Source organism: Blennius ocellaris, assembly GCF_963422515.1.
Source record: "Blennius ocellaris genome assembly, chromosome: 6".
Lineage (NCBI taxonomy): Eukaryota > Metazoa > Chordata > Actinopteri > Blenniiformes > Blenniidae > Blennius > Blennius ocellaris.
The window spans coordinates 23,546,506-23,566,311 of record NC_137655.1 but is presented as its reverse complement, the minus strand read 5'-3'; the positions used below and the strand labels follow the sequence as shown (position 1 = coordinate 23,566,311).

Sequence of the window (19,806 nt, the reverse complement as noted above, 5' to 3'; positions counted from 1 at the left end):
GAATAGAATATATACAAGTAAAACGCAAAACGATGTACAGACAACTAAAATATCTATGCAAGAAAACTAAGTTAAACTGAAAACTAAACTCAGAACATGTATTAAGTTTGACTGCTTGTTGGTAAAAGCTGTTGTTTTGGTGTATATGATGAGGCTCTGTAAATCTGTATATGCTTCAGGTGATGTCAACGGTCTCGGTTGACTTTTTAATTATTTTGCCAGTTTAAATGTCTGAAGAAACTCTTGCTGCAGCAACATGTCAGAAGTCTTTTTGAAGCTTACGAAATGATGAAGGAGGCGAGTTTCTCTGAATTCTCTGCGGAAGCAAAGTTCTGTCGGGCCTTCTTTACCTGATCGCAGGTGTGTGCAACCCAAATGAGGTCTGCTGTGGCGTGTACACAAAGGGTGTAAAAGTCCTCCGTGTCTAGTTTCTCTGCATCAATGTAAAGGGAATCTTAATAACGGAGTTTTTCTCTTTTCTCATCCTCCTGCAGTGAAGTATTGGGGGAGTTCATGGAGGGCCACGGGGCAGTCACACCGGGGATCCTCACCCTGACCACAGGCCTCAGTAAACCTTTTATGAGACTGGACAAATACCCCACCTTACTCAAAGAGCTGGAAAGGCACATGGAGGTATGTGTTGATGCACAAAAGTCAAGGCCTGTGCTACGCAGTGTGTTCAATGAGCAACATGTTTCCATCCATCCAGGAGAATCATCCCGACAGGCCGGACATTCAGAAGTGCATGGCGACTTTCAAAAACCTTTCTGTAAGCTGTTCTCACTTCCTTCCTAGTCAGGCACGTCACATAACCAGATTGATATGTGGGGGAATTGAATTAAAAGCCACTCTTGAAGCAGTTGTCTGTCGGTTCCCATCACGGCAGGCGCAGTGCCAGGAGGTACGCAAGCGCAAGGAGCTGGAGCTGCAGATTCTCACCGAGTCCATCCGGCTGTGGGAAGGAGACGACATCAAAACTCTGGGCTCAGTCATCTACATGAGCCAGGTCTTAGTCCAGAGCCACGTGTCAGAGGTACACACACCACTTGTTGCAAAATACTACCAACAGTCATCTAAACACTCACACGAGTCTTAACATGTTCTATATTCCTACTGTTAATACAGCATTGAACATCCATCAGTAAACTTTGATTCAGTTTGTCTCAGAGATTCATAATAAATTGGTTACATGTGAGAAACAAACGCGAGGCCTGAAAGTGCTGACTCGGCTATGAGCACAGGCATTTGTTTCAGTCCCTTCACTTCATTTACACAATAACGCTTGCAGCAGAATGTGGTGCTGAACTCCTAGTTTGTCCCATTAATGACCTGCCACTTAATGTTTGATTCAAAATTCTAGGTCTCTAATGGCTAAAAACAATTCCTCGTACTGTGGAAATGTAACTTTTTTTTTTTTTTATAGAACCTGGTAATAAAAAATATTCTGATTCAGATGAAAATGTGTTTAAAGGACCCATATTTTGCTATATTTCATGTTTCACAGTCCATCCTATGCTCATGCGTGTTTTATTGTGGGAATAGCAGCAGGTTTCAAGATGAACTTCTGAGTAAGTCCAGTTTCAAAGTACCCGTAGTTCTGGAAGCAGTCTTTGGTGAAGTGTGGACACATACTTGCACCTGAAAACACATTTTCTCTCAATCTTCCTGGAGGCAGGCTTCTCCAGCTCTGTGCCCCGTCACCAAATTGAATCAGTGTGTTGAGCTCCCCCACCAGTTAGAACAGAGAAAGATCGCCCTCGAACTCAAGCTTGAAGGAATCAATGAAAAAAAGCACTTTGGGGATGTATATGAACCCCAAATAGCACTTTTATGACGTTTAAAGCACAGAAAAGTCGATTTAGTATAATATGGGTCCTTTAAAGTGCGATACCTTCTTTGCTGTTGTGCTTTGAGCTTTTAGATGCATCTCAGAAAACTAAAATGCTATTTTGAAGTTCACGATTATTACTCGTATGTACTGATATATTTTCATTCATAAAAGTTAAAACAGAAACATTCAAGCATTTTTTAATTTTAATTTGTGATAACTATGAATTCTTGAGGGACTGTGTTTTCATGACAAATAGAAAATCTTAGAAAGCTTGTATTAATTTGGTTTGTGTAGTATCTCTAAAACAAGTAAAACTTTTACTTTTAAAATTAAATATATGTGGAAAACTGAACTTTTCTGTTTGCCTGGACAGTATATTGATGGTGCTACTGCCACACTGCTCTAACTAGTGTGTCTCAGTGCTGTTCTGGCTAATAATAGAAACGAACAATTAAAGATTTAATCAAGTTATCCACAGGGGAACCATGGATTAATCATGATTATTCATCATCTGGTCCAAGAAAATAATTCATATTCACTAGCTTGTGAACAACTTGAGTTGCTGGGTTGAAAATAGAAGTCGTGCTTATTGACAGTCCTTTTTTTGTATTTCTTTCTTTATATCTTTGTGTCGGGACTTTATGACAAGCAGTCTGTGAAGCTCCTGGATTGTTGTGTTTATTCTTTTCATGCCTGTTGTCGCAGCTTTTTCTTCTGTTTCTGGATCTCCATCAGATCCATCAGTTAGTTACTTTCAGAGCATCTTTCACTGGAATTTTGTGAAAACTTGAATTGTTCTTCATGGAAAAAAATGCATATTTCTACAGGCCAAAACAAAGTAATTTATTCAACAGATCAACACATTATATTTGACAACCCCTAGAAGTGTTTAGGACCAACAACGTACTGAAACAATTCTGTGCTTTTATACTCCCACTTGTGATTCGACAGATTTTACCAATATGTTCTGTACAGTTCCCTCTCACCAATTAACTTTTTCTCTAATAATATTAAAATTGTTTTTGGGGGCTGCTCCATTATGGAAAAAAATCATAATCAGGATTATTTTGGGCAATATTGAAATCATGATTATTTACACAATTAGGTTTTTGAATTTGTATCAAGTAATAAACGTCATCTGACGCGGAGATCTGATCTATTAAACAGGAAACACTGTTCAAAGAAAGAGTGTGTGTGGGAGTCTGAGTGGGGATGTAATGACCATGAGTGTCCACCAGGTGGCGGCGGACCTTGAAGGGTCAGTGTGAGTGGGTGTAATGATCTTGAATGGATGCCAGAGGGAGGCAGGCGTTGGGTTCGAGGCGGTGACCGTGACGACCACAAGGGGAGGGAGAGTGCAATGACTTGATGCGACCACCAGGTGGGCGTAGAGAGAGATTGCGATGACCCACACAGCCACTAGAGGCGTTTGACTCTCTCTTTCTGGGAGAAAGACCGGCGGTTGCTTGACGATCAAATAAACAAGACGTCTGTCGTGCGCATGCATGGGGGACGCTCGTGGCGAGCGGTCTCACCAGGGCAAAATCATTAATATTACGCCGGAGTTTAAAGGCCTAGTGGAATGTAAAACACTACTTTGCAAAAGTAGTGTTTTAATAGTTGGGCTACTACTTAAAAGGTTTCTCCGACTCTGCCCCCCCACTGTTGTCGCATAACATAGTTATTTGAATTTTGAATCTCCAGCCGAGGAAGTCGGGGGAATCCTTTTTCGTGAGCGTGACGTCAAGAGATGTGCAGATCTCGATCTGTTGTGTATATATTGGCTTGCTTCCCTCTTAAATATTGAAGTTTTAACAGTGTTTTGAAGTTATAGTGGGTGTTTTATGAGCCTTGACGAAAGATTGAGCCTGGAAGAGACCTGAGAGAGGAGAAAAGGAGCACAGGCCGTTAGCTCGCGCGGCCAGCCACTAGCTCGGGCGGCTAGTAGATGATCAAGTAATTCCTGGACTCCTCTTCGGTGATTCCGCGCAGTCGGAAAAGCGCTTCGACATGATCCACGAAGCCGGGTCGTTCTTTCAAAGTCAGGAAGCCTCAAATCCGCGGTGAAAACTGGCGGCTGCTGAGGCTGAGGAGACGAGGACGAATCGAGGACGAAGCGTCTTCTGCTTCCTCAAACATGTTCAAAATGGGGTCATCGATGGCAGAACGACCCTTCTGTGTCTTCTTCATCAATCACTGGGTTTGAAATGCCCGATGATGATGAAATATCGTTAAATTCAGCCTCTTCGTCGTCAAAACTCTGATCCTCCATAATGTAAACACAACTTGGGCGTGTGCACATCCAGTGACGTCACTCTATTATTGTCAGAAGCTCCGCCCAGCAGCGAAAATAGCGCTGTTTATCGGCTATTTTCTCGCAGATTGCCATGTTTTAACATTTTACCCTTGGACCAGTTGGCATAAAAAATGTCCCTAGAAGCGACAGCCAGAGTGTTTTGGAAGCCGAATTTTCATTTCACTAGGACTTTAAGTGGATGTTGAGACATACAGTCAAACTCCAGTGATGATACGGATGTATCACGGCAGCACAAGTTAGCGGTTCAGATGCTAAATGCGCCTATGTGTAGAGCTTGAATCAATCAGTTAACACACGCGGCGGTGGGATACACGTGGTTAATGAGAGAGAGAGAGAGAGAGAGAGACGCTTGGGAAGCGCAGTTGCAGGTTAGCTTCAGGCTAATCTAGTAGCGCTGCGCAGACAAAAGCTCTCTTACGGTTCCATTGTGGAACAGCACCGTCCATGGACTGGGCTTTCGTAGGTCCCTGCTTCGCTGCAAGGAAGCTTCAGGTTTGCAGCTGTGTGGGAGCTCTTGGGGGAGAACTGCTTGAAGGAGAGCATGGATTCTGGGCCCAACATATTAAGAGAATATACTGTTGTGCTGCACTCACTCTTTTGAAAACAAGAAATAAATAAAATACAATAAGAAATAGCTACACTTCAATTAATAAGTCCAACATAAATACTTTGTGGTGATCAGTCAAGTTCATAATTCACCCAGTTACTGTGGGGTGGTGGGGAACTTTATTTTGTAGAGAGGCAGGGTTTCCAGTCGGTAGTATTTTGGTGTTACTCAGCGTGTGGCGCTGCGCTCTCATGTTGGAGAGAAAGAGGAAAAAGAAAAGAGTTACTGAGAAGTGTGGATTAATGGAGAATAAAGTTTGGAGTTCCTTGCTGAACATGCCGCCTCCGACTCCCGTTCATCGGCTCTACAGCATCCTCCATTATATGAGTTTTGGGATCTTCTGGAGCCAAAATGGTAATCACGATTAATTGAGCAGACCCACTTGTTTTATTCTGCTGGATCTTTTATAACATCTTACAAAATCTGTTTGGAATCTGCACAAACCTCTATATCAATTCCACCCTCCAAACATATTTCCTCTTCCTTGTTTCCTCCTCCATCAGGAGAAGAATGAGCGCTACCTCATGCTCTTCCCTCACGTCCTGCTCATGTTGTCTGCCAGCCCCAGGATGAGTGGATTCATATTCCAGGTCAGTAATCGCTCACATGGAAATCAATGGAAAATCACTGTCTTAACACCACTTGTCAGTCTTTCACTGAAGAAGTGTTTTTTTTTTCCCATGTATCTAATATGGAGCTCTCTGTGTGCAGGGGAAATTGCCGCTGGCTGGAATGATCGTGACCAAACTAGAAGACTGTGAAGCCCATAAAAACTCATTTGAGCTCAATGGTAAGATCTTGACGTGAGCACGCCGTCCGGGGGGGGGGGGGGGGGGGGGGGGTCTTTGACATGGATCGGGTTCAGCAGCGTCCGCCCTGTCCTTTCAGGCACCATGTTTGACCGCCTCCAGGTGGCGTGCACCAACCAGCAGGACCTGCAGGACTGGGTGGAGCACCTGACCAGACAGATCAAACACACCGCCACCACGGCGCCCGGACACAAGCCGCTCACTGTTCCCTGCCACACGGTCAGAAACACCTCATTATGTACCCACATGCTGACAGTCAGTCTGTAAGAAAACTGCATATATATTTGCCGCGTTTCGCCCATGTTGTGATCAATATGCTATAAGAGGCTGGCTAATATAATGCTGAGCAATCATCAGAGATGACACTAAACCAACTTGTCAAGTTGCCGTTTGCTTCCACTACAATTTCAGTAGTACACAATTGAGGTTAATGAACTGTGTATAAACGTATAATAAACATTTGTCCTCAGAATGCGTTTCTTTTCAAGTGGCCATTTTGCATTTTGATGGCTGTTTTGCAGCCCTGAGGCTTTCTCAATTTTATAAACATCCAGGTTTCGATCTTAAGGTGGATTTAAAGCCTATCCAAGAGCCCGTACAAGTTTTCTGCTACAGTTGGATTTTTGTGGCGAGCTCGCCTGCATACAGCGATTAGCCGTAATGAATATGATCTAGGTCAGGGGTCGGCAACCCGCGGCTCCGGAGCCGCATGCGGCTCTTTCGTCCCTCCACTGCGGCTCCTTGAGCCTCTGTCCCACTGCAGTTCATCCCGGAGGGACGTAAGGAAGCAAAGCGCACCCAGAGCGCAGTCCCGCTACAAAGAGTGGGGTGAAATGTAGGCAGGTCGTGAACGACGCAGCGATGTAACATCAATACGCAACAATAATGGCATGAAGAACGTAGAATTGCGGCTGCAGGTCATGACAGCGGCTCAACTGGTATCTGAAGCTGGGAGCTTCCTGTACCTTTCACAGGAAAACTACCGCGCTGCGGAGCGCCGACAGTTCCGGGAGGTTCGTTGCAGACTTGTTGAGAGTGACGGCAAATTCTAGTGAATTACACAACTAAAGGACATTGAAAGCCACACCACTCACACTCATGGTTCTAACAATCCCAGATCTCCCACATATATCTTCCAATAATGTGTAGCGATAAAGAAGCTGAGAGCTGCAATGCATCATGGGAGTTTCTGTTTGTCGTGTTTTAAATGTCATTATTGGGGGTTATATTAGGTTTGTAGTGTCGGTAATAATTGTGTTGTGTTGTGTTTTTGTTGCTTAGTTCATGTACTTAAGTTTATTAGTTGTAAGTTGTCAACCAGCAGTGAAAAGGTTTTGTGTGTTGTGTCGTCCTGGCATGGTCTGCCTGTGGGAGTGTCAAAATAAAATGTGTGTGGCTCTCTGGGTGTTGTGAGCAGAGCGAGACGGGTCCAAATGGCTCTTTGAGCATTAAAGGTTGCTGACCCCTGCTCTCGGTGATATGATCACCGACGCTGAAAGTATGTCTTTGACAGCAGGAGCGAACAAGCGGATGCATTACAGGACAAATTCTTTCCTGGCTGAGGCTTTGTGACACTTTTGTGAAATGTCCTGCTGGGAAACATGTAGTGGCTGTGTTGTTTCAGATCTGGCGCACCCTTTTGTAGTATCCCTAGTCCAAGGTGGCGGTCATCTGAATTCGGCAGGATACAGCAGACTGTCTCAAAGAAATAATATAATTCAGAAATTGTTTGGAGTGTCTTCAAATTTCCCAGCTGTCATTCTCATTAAGCTTCTGTGCTGGATAAACTTACAGGAGTTTTAAGATCTGCTGCTCAATCGTAGTACCAGCAAGTCTTCAGAGCTCCAACTTCAGTTACTCAAGGCAGTTTTTTTTTTTTTTTTTTTTTTCATTTTATTTTGAAAAGTAGATCAATTGACAACCAGTTCTCATTTGCAATGACAAGCTGGCCAAGAGGCAACAATGAATGCACAAAGAAATACAGGGAAACACATATTTCCTCCTCCTGGTATGTGTGAAAGAGGAGAGCAGATAAAGTTTTAAAGTCTGTTGCAGAGGATTCCAGTCATTTGCTGCTGAAAACTGACATGACCGACCAAAAGGATACGACGGAGATTGGCGTTGTGAATACAGAGAAGGGACTGTAGACGTAGAGAAGCACTGTAAATGAAATAAAACCAGTGAGTTTGTCTGCGCGCTTGAAGAAGGCCAGTTTTTTGTGCTGAATGCAGCCCCAGCACATACTGTAACTACATATTTGATCATAATATTGTGGCTGACTTCTGTGTACAAGGTTTTGATTGATCTAATTCATGCACTTTTCCTTCTATTGTGTCGTAACTGGGCCTTGTGGTTTTGCTTCCCCTCAGCTCCCTTCTCACCCCCCTCACCCCATCACGACAAGCCGAGGGCAGGGCGATGACAGTCGCCCCGACTTACCACACCCTTCCACACCCATCCTCCCATGGAACGTCTCACAGCACCATGATGTGGGGCCCCCTGGAGCCACCCAACACCCCCAAACCCTGGAGTCTGAGCTGCCTGCGGCCCGCACCGCCGCTACGCCCCTCTGCAGCCCTCTGCTACAAAGAGGTGTGTGTGTGTGTGTGTGTGTGCGTGTGTGTGCGTGCGTGCGTGCGTGTGCGTGTGTTTTCTTAGAACAGATTTGACACACATCTCCTCCTTCATCCACTGCTTATTCAGGATCTCAGTAAAAGTCCCAAGAGTGTGAAGAAGCTGCTTCCCAAACGCAAACCCGAAAGGAAACAGTCCGAAGAGGAATTTGCCTTGAGGAAGAGTAAGTGAGAAAACCTTGGAGCTCAGTGTGAGACACATAACACATGTTAGCAGAAAATCAAGGATGTCTGGAACTGAAAAGTCAACTAGATGATCTGCATTTCCCACAGCAAATGCATGATAGTGTGAATGCTGCTGGCAAACTGTAATGCTTCCTGCTGCCTGCCCGCCGGCAGCCGCTTGTAGTTGGAGAACCGTGGCACTTGGTTGAAAAATGTCTTCACCGTCGGCGCCAGAAGAAGTTGAAGGACATGTAGTGAGCTTCTCATGTCCTCACGACGTTCCGTCTCCCCGTGAGGACTTGAAACAAATGTCCCAACTTTTGGGATTTGGGGAGAAAATGACTCGTCAAAGTACATAGGAGCGGGTTACAGAAAATCCTGCTCTCCCTGTCAATTAAATCCCATGGAGGGAGAACCGTGTCTCTCTGAGACAAAAGTGTCCCCTGGTGAGAAGCACAAGATCTGTAGCTCTAGTTTGATGTATGATATGTTGAGAAAGACGAAGAAATGTGACCGTGGCGACGAGTTAAAGACGTTTTTTTTTTTTTGTAATCCAACAGCTTCCCTCACTCTAACCAAAGTCTCTGCACTCTCGCCTCCAATACACACCCATGTTAAACTCCAAAATCAGCTCAAAACTTGATGAAACTTGAAGTTTAAAATTGGTGACAGATAGAAAAAAGACGTTTCTAGCTGAAAGTTTGACCGAGCTGTCGGGGTTCAAAGTTGAAGGAGTTTACATTTTCCTCTCCATTCACTTCCATGTAAAAATGTAATGTGGAAAAGTTGAAATATTGTAAAAAGTTGACGAGATATGATCAAGCTGGAACATGGCCGGAAAGTGCCGAAAAAGCTGCACGATTTAATATTTGAATGGTGACGAACGGGCGAAGATTGCTCGTTTTAGCGATCCGTAAAACGTACAGAATAAACAGAAACAGAATCTCAAGAGTGTGAATGCCTTAAAGTCAGATGTTTTTGCATCTTATCTTTATTATAGTTGTTCCAGTTGGTTTCTACTTGAACATTATTCGGTAATCCAAAGTTAAAACGACCCTCCTGACCTTTTACAAGACTCACGTTTGGATAAAAGATCAAATCTTGGTGTAGAAGCCGAGCAACGCTTTAAGACACTTTAAGAGATGTTAAACCAGGATACCTAATTGAAAGTCTGTCATAATTTATGGTTAATCGCCTTGTTCCTTCTTTAACATCCACAACATGCTCATATTTCACAAACATCCAGACGTATACCTGCTTCACAGGTGAAAAACTGTTTTCTCCTTCTGGGTGGAACTCCTACCCAAAAAGCGAAAGTTCCCCCTCATAAAGTTCACCTGCCATTTCCCTTGTGACGTCCAAGACACCGCGTAACACGAGCAAATGTCCATTCTGCTCCGACACTTGCATTTATTTAAGACGTGAATTTTAACATCGGTTAACATTTTTGAATTCAGATAACTACACATGCGCACATGCTTAAAGGTGGCGCTTGGCCAAACTTCTCACATATTTCCTGTTTACATACCGTTTCATAGCCCAGCGTCTTGCTCCGATTTCCTGCATGGCGCATTTCGCTCCAGCTATCTCCTCTCTCGCGCTCCGTTTCTTCCGTTTCGCCTGCTAACTTCCCAGGAATAAGAAGACCCCACTTTTATCACAGCTATTTCCAGGAAAATACTAATATTCTGATTGTTCAGTTGAAGTGCACTTGCATTTTCATTTCCCAGATTCTCGCAATCATTCAACATCAAATATCCAGTTAATGCAGCCCAACGGAAACCAGCTGCCTTTAAGAAGCAAGTTCTTCCTTTTGTGGCCACTGATGTGCAGTTTAGTTGAAAGTCATCAATTAGATAGATAGATAGATAGATAGATAGATAGATAGATAGATAGATAGATAGATAGATAGATAATTACTTTATTCATCCCCGAAGGGAAATTGTTTTGTTGCAGCAATCTGGTACATACGAATATTATAAAATACAATAGAATAGAAATAAAAGTAAAAAATTTAAATTAAAAAAAATCTGGGTGTAAGACATAAAGTAAAACACAGAACGGAACATGGGCACTTAGAAATAAGCACGAGATAAAAGCAAGATAAATAAATAGTAAGGTGCAGTGGCAGAGCCATAGAAGTAGGCATTATATAATAATAATAACAATAATACAGATAATAACAATGTGTAATAATGTATAATACTCGTGTATAGTACTACTAATAATGGTAGCAATAATATAACAATAACAATATGGTAGCAATAAAATAACAATAACAATGTATATATATATATATATATCAGTAATAATAATAATAATAATACCAATAGTAAACTTATAATAATAATAATAATAATAATAATAATAATACCAATGGCAATAGTGTACTTGCACATGTATAAATATTTGTATATGTACATGCAATATGCCATATGAAATATATGATATATCAATGTATCAATGTATTTTAGTCCAGGTGGTGATGATTGAGGCTCTGACGGAGGTAGAAGAGTTAAAAAGTCTTATTGCTGTGGGGAGGAACGATTTTAGTGACATCATCAAAATCACTTTTGTATTTTTTTATGCTGCATTATTGTCTTTAGTGTACAAATCCCAAATGTTTTGCTGCAACCCTTCTGGGAGTGTAAGTCGCTTCCCCTCTTCTCCTTGTCACAGGTACAGCTGCTCTGGAAGAAGACGCTCAGATCCTGAAAGTCATCGAGGCATACTGCACCAGCGCCAAAACCCGGCAGACTCTGAACTCGAGTAAGAAACCGTTCAGTCTCACTCACACACGTTTGCACACTGGAGAAGAGGGGTTTGCGCGGAAGCGTATGATCTTTTGAGTAACTGTTACCTGTGTTTTGTGCCCAGCGCCTTTCTTTACGGCTGCTATTCTGAACTGATCCTTCTAACAATATCTTCTCTCCTTTCTGTCTCTCCTCCATTCCTCACTCGTTGGCATCACTTGGGTTTACCTTGAGTTCCTCCCTTCACTCATTATTTTTGGCTTTCTCCACTGTATTCTGATTTCTTCCATCGTCCCGTCCATTATGGTTTTATGATTTGCCATTTGTTGAACTGTGTGTTGCACCCCCGCCCCCCCCCCCCCCCCCTCCCCCGCACCTTCACCGTTGTCCCTTTCGACCACCATTTCCTCTCCTCTGCATTCACGTCTCGGCGGGTTGCTTGGCGCCGCCACGCTCAGCCTGGCAGGGCACCGACCTGATGCACAACCACGTGCTGGCCGACGTGGACCAGTCCTGCGTGGACTCGCCGGGCCGCCGCAGCAGCGTGTCGCGTCCAGAACTGACCTCCGACCTGTCGGAGGACTCTGACTATGACTCCATCTGGACCACTCACAGTTACAGGATGGGCTCGGTGCCACGCAAGAGCTGCATCTCCCACCAGAACTAAAGAAAGTACAGTACTGCCACGCTGCGCTGCAATGTACCGTACAGCGCGCTTACCTCTTTTATCTCCGACGTATTAAAGAACTAGTTTTCTTTTTGTTTTTTTTTTAATTTAGCTATTTATTTTCTATTGTCTTTGTTCATTTTTTGATAACTTATTTGGTTTATTTATGTTCTGACGGTTTGTTTGAGGATGTTTTAAGCATCTCCCTGTTGCCTTTGACTTTTTCCCTTTTATGTGCCTCCTCTCTTTCTGTAGTCATGCAGTAAGTGTTTAGTAATTATTGTTAATTTATCTTGAATGTGACGGCTCCCCTTGTCTGACCATAGATGTGCTGGACTGTCAGCTGAGAGTGCAGGGGTTTAGGAGTGGAGCGCGGGGGAGGGGAGGGGTGGGGAGGGGCGGGGGGGTTGGGGGGGGTACCGAGCTTTTCATGTCTGATATTCAGATGCAATTCAGGAACGAGTGTATTCTATTTATCATGTACTACTTCTCTCCAGTATGTGTTTTTAGGGTATATATGCTCAAACATAGCACAGACGCTGCACAAGCACACACACAAGCACACACACACACACACACACACACACACACACACACACACACACACACACACACACACACACACACACACACACACACACACACACACACGCACACACGCACACACGCACACACACACACAGGTTGGGGCACAGACACCCTCACTGTCTGATAACAACATGCAATGGTTCGATCCAAATTCTCTTTTTTTTTTTTTTCCACACTAATGCTGGTTTTATTCACACTGCCGGTTCCAAGCAAAACGACGCTCAACATATCCAGATAGCTGATGAATATTCAGAAGGGCCCTTGCTAACTTTAATAGTTTGTGAAATTCAGTCTGTTAGTTGTTTTTTTTTGGTTTTGTCTCTTGTCATAGCTGCTACAGAAAGAGGAGATCATCACATAGTCTTCACTCGCTTGTCAAATATTTTACCAAGTAGATGACAAGCCAGTGTACCAATAACATTATACTGATGAATATTGGGTGTCTCCTCAATTGATTATAATTTTCAGATTTGCCCTTCAGTAATTAATTTTTTTTAAATTCAATTTTCAGTCCTGTGAGTGCTGCAAACACAAGTTCTCTGAGCTCATTGGATGCAGAAAATCCATTGCCGCTATGTGACAAAACAGAGTAAATGCCACCATTTCACTGTTTTCTATGTAAAGATGCAAATTTGGATGTGAGTCTTGAATGATTTCCCGCCTCGACGGGCCTGCTTGTATATCAGGTAGCGTTTTCTGCCAGAAGAACGGGTTTGCATCAAAAATGTTTCTTTTTCCTTCGAGTGACTGTTCCCAAAATAAAGTTTCACAACAAACCAAACATAGTGTACTAGTCAAGCACTGCTAAATTACAAGCTAAATAATAGTTAGATAGTAGGGATTCGTCTGACTCCACAGTTTGAAGCGGTCAGCATCGTACCGCTCGGAAAAATACATCCCTTGTGTCACAGCAAACTAGCACCTATGCTTCGGCCTCACAAGCCACACCTGCCTTGGTCTCGTCTGGCTTATGAGGCTTTCCCACACTTATCTTGCATTAATAACTATTTTTATGAAGAAGTATTTTTCCAGTATTGGTATTAAAAGTACAGGTTAACATCCTCTTACAGTACGCAATGTGAGGTGAAATATAAAATATATTGGTCCAGGTTACAGTCGGAACTGTTTCCAAAATGATTTCTTTATTGTATTTATTATTTTGTATATTTTTTTATTTATATTTTGTTCTATATGTCGATGTTTACAAAATGATCCCTTCAAGAATCATTTGTTTCCTGTTAATTTAATTTATTTTGTTGTTGTTTATTTGGTTTTTTTTTTTACAATATATTGTTCTGTATGAAGGTTTACACTCAAATGATGACATGAAGTGTTTAATTTATTTTGCACAATCATGTAATGGGCCAGGGGTGGGTGGGTTGGGTTATGGGGGGGTATGGTTGGAAAAACTCTAAATTCTGTACTTTTTGTCGTCTGCCTACAGTACATGTGTATGATATAATCTGAAAAGGTAGACCTGAGTATTCAGTGTTAGTAAATGCTCATTCGTAGTGTAAATTCTCACCTTCAGTGTTTTGATAGCATTGACGGTCCAAATAAGAAGAAGAGGGGGAGGGAAAAAAAGGCGAAAGAAACAAGAGACTGCGGTTATACAGGAACATTTCTATGTGAGCTACTCGTATCAACCTCAGAATGCTGTCAGAGCGTACTTGAAATAATAAGAGCACATAGTCTCCCTTTCTGTAAATACTAGATGTCCTGGAGCAAGGAAAAAAAAAAAAATCCACTCTACGTTCTCTATGAGTATTTGAGCTAAGAATATCACTGTCCTTATATCATGTGCTATACTTTGTGACAGGTGTATTCCGTGGTTTAAGAAACTTAAGTCAAACTGTGGGACGGTCCGGGTGAAGAGACGAGCCGTCTTTAACCGGCACCGTCCTCTCTGTGCTCTAATGTTGTGTTGACTTCACACACGTGACCATGTGTTATCTGCGAACAGCGCTTTCAGTGTATTTGTTCTACACTGCTGAAGTGTCCCAAGTCCCAAACGCTGTATGATGAGTTTTGAATAAATCTGTCATTTGGTAGACTCTGGCATTCTGGTGATTTGTTTTCATACAGCAGTGGAGCTGACTGTTCGGTGTGGTTTCATGTTTGGACAACTGTATGTGATTGCACTTGTATTTTGGTTTGTTTTGTTTTGGTATGTTGTTGTTGTTTTTTTGCAAGATCTTATCACCTCATTTCCTTCCGCTTATCTTTTGACTCTTGTTTTTTCTCTGCATGACTAACACACTACTACTGTCATCTGTAGTGTTTGCTTTCTTGGCCGGGGTGTGATCGATGACGCCAATAAAGTTCAGACTGCGGTCTGAGAAAGTGACTTGTAGCCACGTTACGAGGGGGAAACGGAACGAAGTGCCATCGATTGTTGAGTGCTCCTTTGTTGTGAAACAGGACCGCAAAGGGAAACGGGGCTTCACGTGATCATTCCCGGAGAGGATAAAGTTCTTATGGAGGATCCCAGTCGCAACGGACAAAGTGGCCCTGAAGAAAAGTAAGATCAGTCGCTTTGTTGTACGTCTTGTTTTTTAGAGCCATATGACATTTTTTTTTATTTTTGTACAAATTCTAATATCTTGAGGTTGTTTTTTTTTTGTTTGTCTTTGCACAGTTGAACACACGTAGAGTTGTTGATGGGATAATTATTTTTATTATTTTTTTGACTTTTGTTCTTTTTCAAAATGGAGGAAATACTACATATTAGATTTGCAAAAGATTTCTGACCATTTTAGCTCTTCATGCCATTGAGTTAACATTGTCACCTCAAGTCAAACTGATTTACTTCATTTAATCGGTAATGCTTTATTGTTTTCTATTTTTTTTTTTCAACCCCAAGGAGCCTGGTGGATGTGGTTTACGCCCTGAGGGATGAGGTCCAAGAGCTGAAACAGGTGAACGCGAAGGACGATTGGCCTGATGATGTCATGAATTACCTACAAGCTTTTTGCACGCGGTGATTTTAAAGAGTGACATACGGAGTTATTGAACGTGTTCCGTAGATCTGCTTTCAACGTACCTATTTTGCAACGCAGGATAATAAGAAGATGAAGCGGTCTCTGGAGGAGGAGCAGAGGGCACGGAAAGATTTGGAGAAGGTCGTGAGGAGGGTGCTGAAGAGCATCAATGATCCGACGTGGGATGAGACGAACCTGTGAGGCTTCCGTTCCTGTCCACCCGAAGCTCTGAGCCAGAAGGGCATGCCGCGTGTCGACTTGCTCGCTCGGTGTGAAGCACGCATACTCGCATAAATACTTCAAGGTCGGTTGCCTGAGTGAGCGCAAGTGCATCTGTGAAGCAGGGGACTTTGTGTGTGTTGGTACATGCTTTAAGAGGAATGCAATTACTGGTAATCTGCTTAAAAGATGAGTGTGATGCAATGCTGAACTGCCTCAAGTGTCGACTCCACTATTCCACTGTAACATTCCTTTAAGCAGCAAGTCAGAAGCAAGAAACCAATGTGACCCGTGTGTCATTCAGTCATCAGTCTTTGTTCCTGTTCATGAGGAACATGGCTGGAAAGCAACTGGGCTGGGTGGCTTTTACTTTTGTTTACATCATTTCAACAAGTCCGCTATCCAGTGGTACATAATGGTACTTAATGGTACTTAAATGGTGTTAATGGTCACTACCGTCTTGGACAAGTTTACACTTGAATAATATCTTTTTAAATAACTTCATATTATTTAATTATTTTTTTCATAATGCAAGCATTTTGCAGGTTTTCTCTTTTAGATACAGGCCTGATGCGTTCAGCCTGTAGCAACAGGTCATCAGTGGGTTTTTTGCGTATTTTTGGGAAAATTTTGACCTCTTTGTTCTTTTGCTACTTTGCATTTGGACTTTTTGTGGACATCCCAAAGGAATTGTAAAGATGCTGAACCTGTACTGTATGATATAAATACTGCTAAAAGATGAGCCTGTGTTTGGGAGGAATAAATGTTCTTTAAAGGATTACTTTGAGTTGTTGCCACATGTGATCCAACACTATCCAACTTACTCTCAAGTTTCAGTATCAGAAGGTATCAGAAAACCAACTTCCATTTGAATGAATTAGAGTTGTGGCCTCCATGAACATCAGACTTCTGACATATTTTTCCTTTCCTGATCACAAGGCAAGGAAACCAGAAAAACAACCGTGTCTGTGGAACACCACAATTAAATGTGAGAGTTGTGGTAGGTTCATGCAGCAGACGACTCGAACCAGAATGCAAAGTCCTGTATCTCTGATGGTAGCCTTCATATAAATAAACATCAGCAGGTAAGCCCCATGGAAATGCGCAGACTATGTGATACCTTTTATTCTGGAATCCTCCTTGAGGGCGACACTAAAACTTGCACAGCAGTTTTCAACAAGTCTTGTTCAGGTAAGGTCTTAAAAGAGGTCTTAAGAATATATGCTACTCGAAGTGTGCTCAAAAATGCCATAAAATGTGGATATATATGAAATATACATCTGTATGGGTAGTAAATTCGACATTATTACAAATAATGTGCAACCAAAGACAAAGGCTTTTCGGAAGTTAATAAAAAATATTTCTTGTATCTCAATTAATATTTCTTCCTTAACCAATGGCACAAAAATGACCTAAACATTTAATTAATCTGTTGTAGAAATAAATACTTTTCAAAATATAACAACGACATCATTGCTCTCTTTTCAAATCCATCCATATAGTTTCATCTTGTTCAGGGTTGCAGGGCGTTGGAGCCAATACCAGCAAAGAGGTGAAGGCATAGCACAACAACAGGGGTACAACCTGCACCGATCACCAGACAACCTCCTATAAATGCATGCATAAGCATGTTTTGGATGGTAGGAGAAAACCAGAATCCCTGGAGGAAACCCACAGACTCAAGGTGAGAACATGTATATCTTAATGGACAAATAAAAATTATATTCTGAATAAATCTTTACAAAATATTTTCTTGGGTTGTTTTTTTCCCCCGAATGTATTTACAACATACTTTTGCACAATGGACTGTTACTGAATCCCCAGCTTCAAAGGAGTGTATCTCTTAACCTCAATCTATTTGGTACCATTTCCCAAACAAACTATCTGATCAGGCTGGAAGTCTTATTTTCTTTCTCAAGACTGATTTTTAATCATCCAAGATTCTGATAAAGTTACCTAATTTCCACAAACAACCCTCTGTGTTTTTGGAAAATGTTATTTTCCCACAATTTTTCATCGCACAGTTCCATTTTGTGGAACAATAGGGTCATAAATACAAACTGGAAGTTCATTTTTAAAGCTGACTGCTATGAATATGGTGTACAATTTGCTTGTGATTCATTTGAATCCAGATGCTGAGTTGCTATCCTCAGTTTAAAGATTGTATCCCAAAATAAAACATGCCTATCTCAAAGAAAAGGATACGACAAAATCCGTAAAGTGGTGAAAATGTTAAAGAAAGCAAAGAAATTCATTAGAGATGGTTCAAAGTCCTTACTCTTCGAATTTATTGTCATTGCCCTGATGTGCCTTTGTTCATTGTTTCTTTTTTATTTTGTTTTTATCTAATAAACTTGAATAGATTTCAATTTTGTACATCTTTTCCATCTACGAGGTTGAGAACTGCACCCTTGTTGCTTTAACTCTCTGTCTTGTTTGTATCGTCTTTGTTCCCAATAACGTTTTTTGAAAGAAAAAAAAAAATCATCAATCTGCTTCAATCTGCCATGTTTAAGTGTTTATTCGATGTTCCCACTCAAACACTTCTGGTATGAAAAAATAGGTATTTATTTTATCTTAAATTCAGACTTAGTGAGTTGTTTGGCAGATTTTCATTACATTTCTGTGATTTATTCACCAAATTTAGTCAGAGTATTGAACTCCAGACTTGCTACGTTGGACACTCTCCTTTAAAGTCTTGCCAGGAGACGTGATTCATTTCACCAAGACAAGTAAGAGCTTGGTGTCTTAATTCATTTGATTTCAGAAATGTGGAGTCCTGATTGGCTCTAGTTTTTGTTTTTATGTTTGACCTCCGGTTAAATCTGGCTGTCAAACAGGCCTTCGAGGCCTATGGGCCAAAACGGCTCGCAAAGAGGCTCCAATCTGGCCAACCACCAAGCAAATGGTAAACATTTCAAATAAAATGCTGATATTTAAACCCATTTCTTAAGAAAAGTGAGCACAACCTGACACTGAGACCTAAAGCTGAGATATCAGTGCTTTTTACAGGAAAGCTATAGGTACATAATGGCACACAAACGAGTCTCAGAGCTGTACTGTCAGGGTCAAAACACGCACAATACAACAGCTGGAGGAGAAGTTTTTTGCACTTTTTATTGTATTTTGCAGCAGAAGGTTTTGTTAAACGTTTCATTACCTATAAGAGAGAGATTATAAAGGTGCTATATGTCAAAATACAGATTTATGACACCTAAATGTTTGATGTCCGGCTCAAAAAGGGGCGGGGCTAAGGGGGAGAAGGTCATAAACAAATGTAAATTTTTTTAGATTATGTTAACTTGTTTATTTCGAGTTTGCAGTAGTCAAAGTAAATTAAAGAATTTAGATTATGTTAACTTGTGGATTTTGAGTTTGCAGTACTCAAAGTAACTGAAGGCTTATCTTTAATTTTAGTCATTCATCATATTGAAGTCGACTGAACATACCAATTCAATTAAAAAAGACATTATCAAACAGTAAAAGACTCTCCAAAACTATGAATGATCACTCAATGGATGAAAATGTATTTGAAAACACAAAACTCGAATCTTTGAGCGTGGTCTATCCTGTCCAGCACTGATAGAATTAGAAGAACAATACATAACAATCTTACAAAACTATCTTACCACAGTGTTTCAACTGAACACAACAAGAATCATAAACAAGGCAAGTCACATTGTTTTCAGACATCAAAGAAATACCTGCAAAGTGTGTACTTGAGTCATATTACCTGAGTAGTTTGCTCTTCAAAATACTGCAGTTTTGTAGGGAGGGAGCGTTTTGTTCTCCAATCCAGGTATGATTACCCAAATCAGTGTTTTCCATGCATTTTTGGTAATGCAGGTGTATGTCCTTCATGTCTCTAAGAGTCAATGACAGTACACCTCCCTCCCCCGAGGACGATGCCAGTAGAGATGGGTTGTGTTTAGACCCTGCTGTTGAGAACATTTTGAATTTAGGTCCCTATAGCACTGTTTTACCCGTCCGACCCACTTGACAGGAAATTTGATTTTGGCCCCTGAACTAAGATGTGTTTGACACCCCTGGACTAGATGGTATTTTTGGGGCTCGCTGACACTGCAGAATTAATAAAAATGCGTAACTTTCTAAACTGGAGTGTACTTACTACTCCCTATATGTACGTAAACATCTGCTCCACAGATGCTTGCTTACAATGCAGGAAAATCCCAGATGATGCTTGATATTGGGCATAACAAATAAGTGTATAAAAAA

At 41.6% G+C, this 19,806-nt stretch overlaps 1 protein-coding gene across 1 annotated transcript in view; it reads left to right on the top strand.

The window, feature by feature from the left end:
• arhgef7a (Rho guanine nucleotide exchange factor (GEF) 7a) overlaps positions 1-16,276 on the top strand; it is a 38,790-nt gene extending 22,514 nt beyond the window's left edge. Inside the window, 13 exon segments of the mRNA XM_080498469.1 lie at positions 495-633; positions 710-769; positions 887-1,033; positions 5,259-5,345; positions 5,467-5,545; positions 5,644-5,783; positions 7,934-7,945; positions 7,947-8,156; positions 8,268-8,361; positions 11,042-11,131; positions 14,792-14,891; positions 15,234-15,288; positions 15,430-16,276. Of these exon segments, the coding sequence (XP_080354595.1) occupies positions 495-633; positions 710-769; positions 887-1,033; positions 5,259-5,345; positions 5,467-5,545; positions 5,644-5,783; positions 7,934-7,945; positions 7,947-8,156; positions 8,268-8,361; positions 11,042-11,131; positions 14,792-14,891; positions 15,234-15,288; positions 15,430-15,552 (1,336 nt within the window). The 3' untranslated portion in view covers positions 15,553-16,276.
• The last annotated feature ends 3,530 nt before the right edge of the window (positions 16,277-19,806 follow it).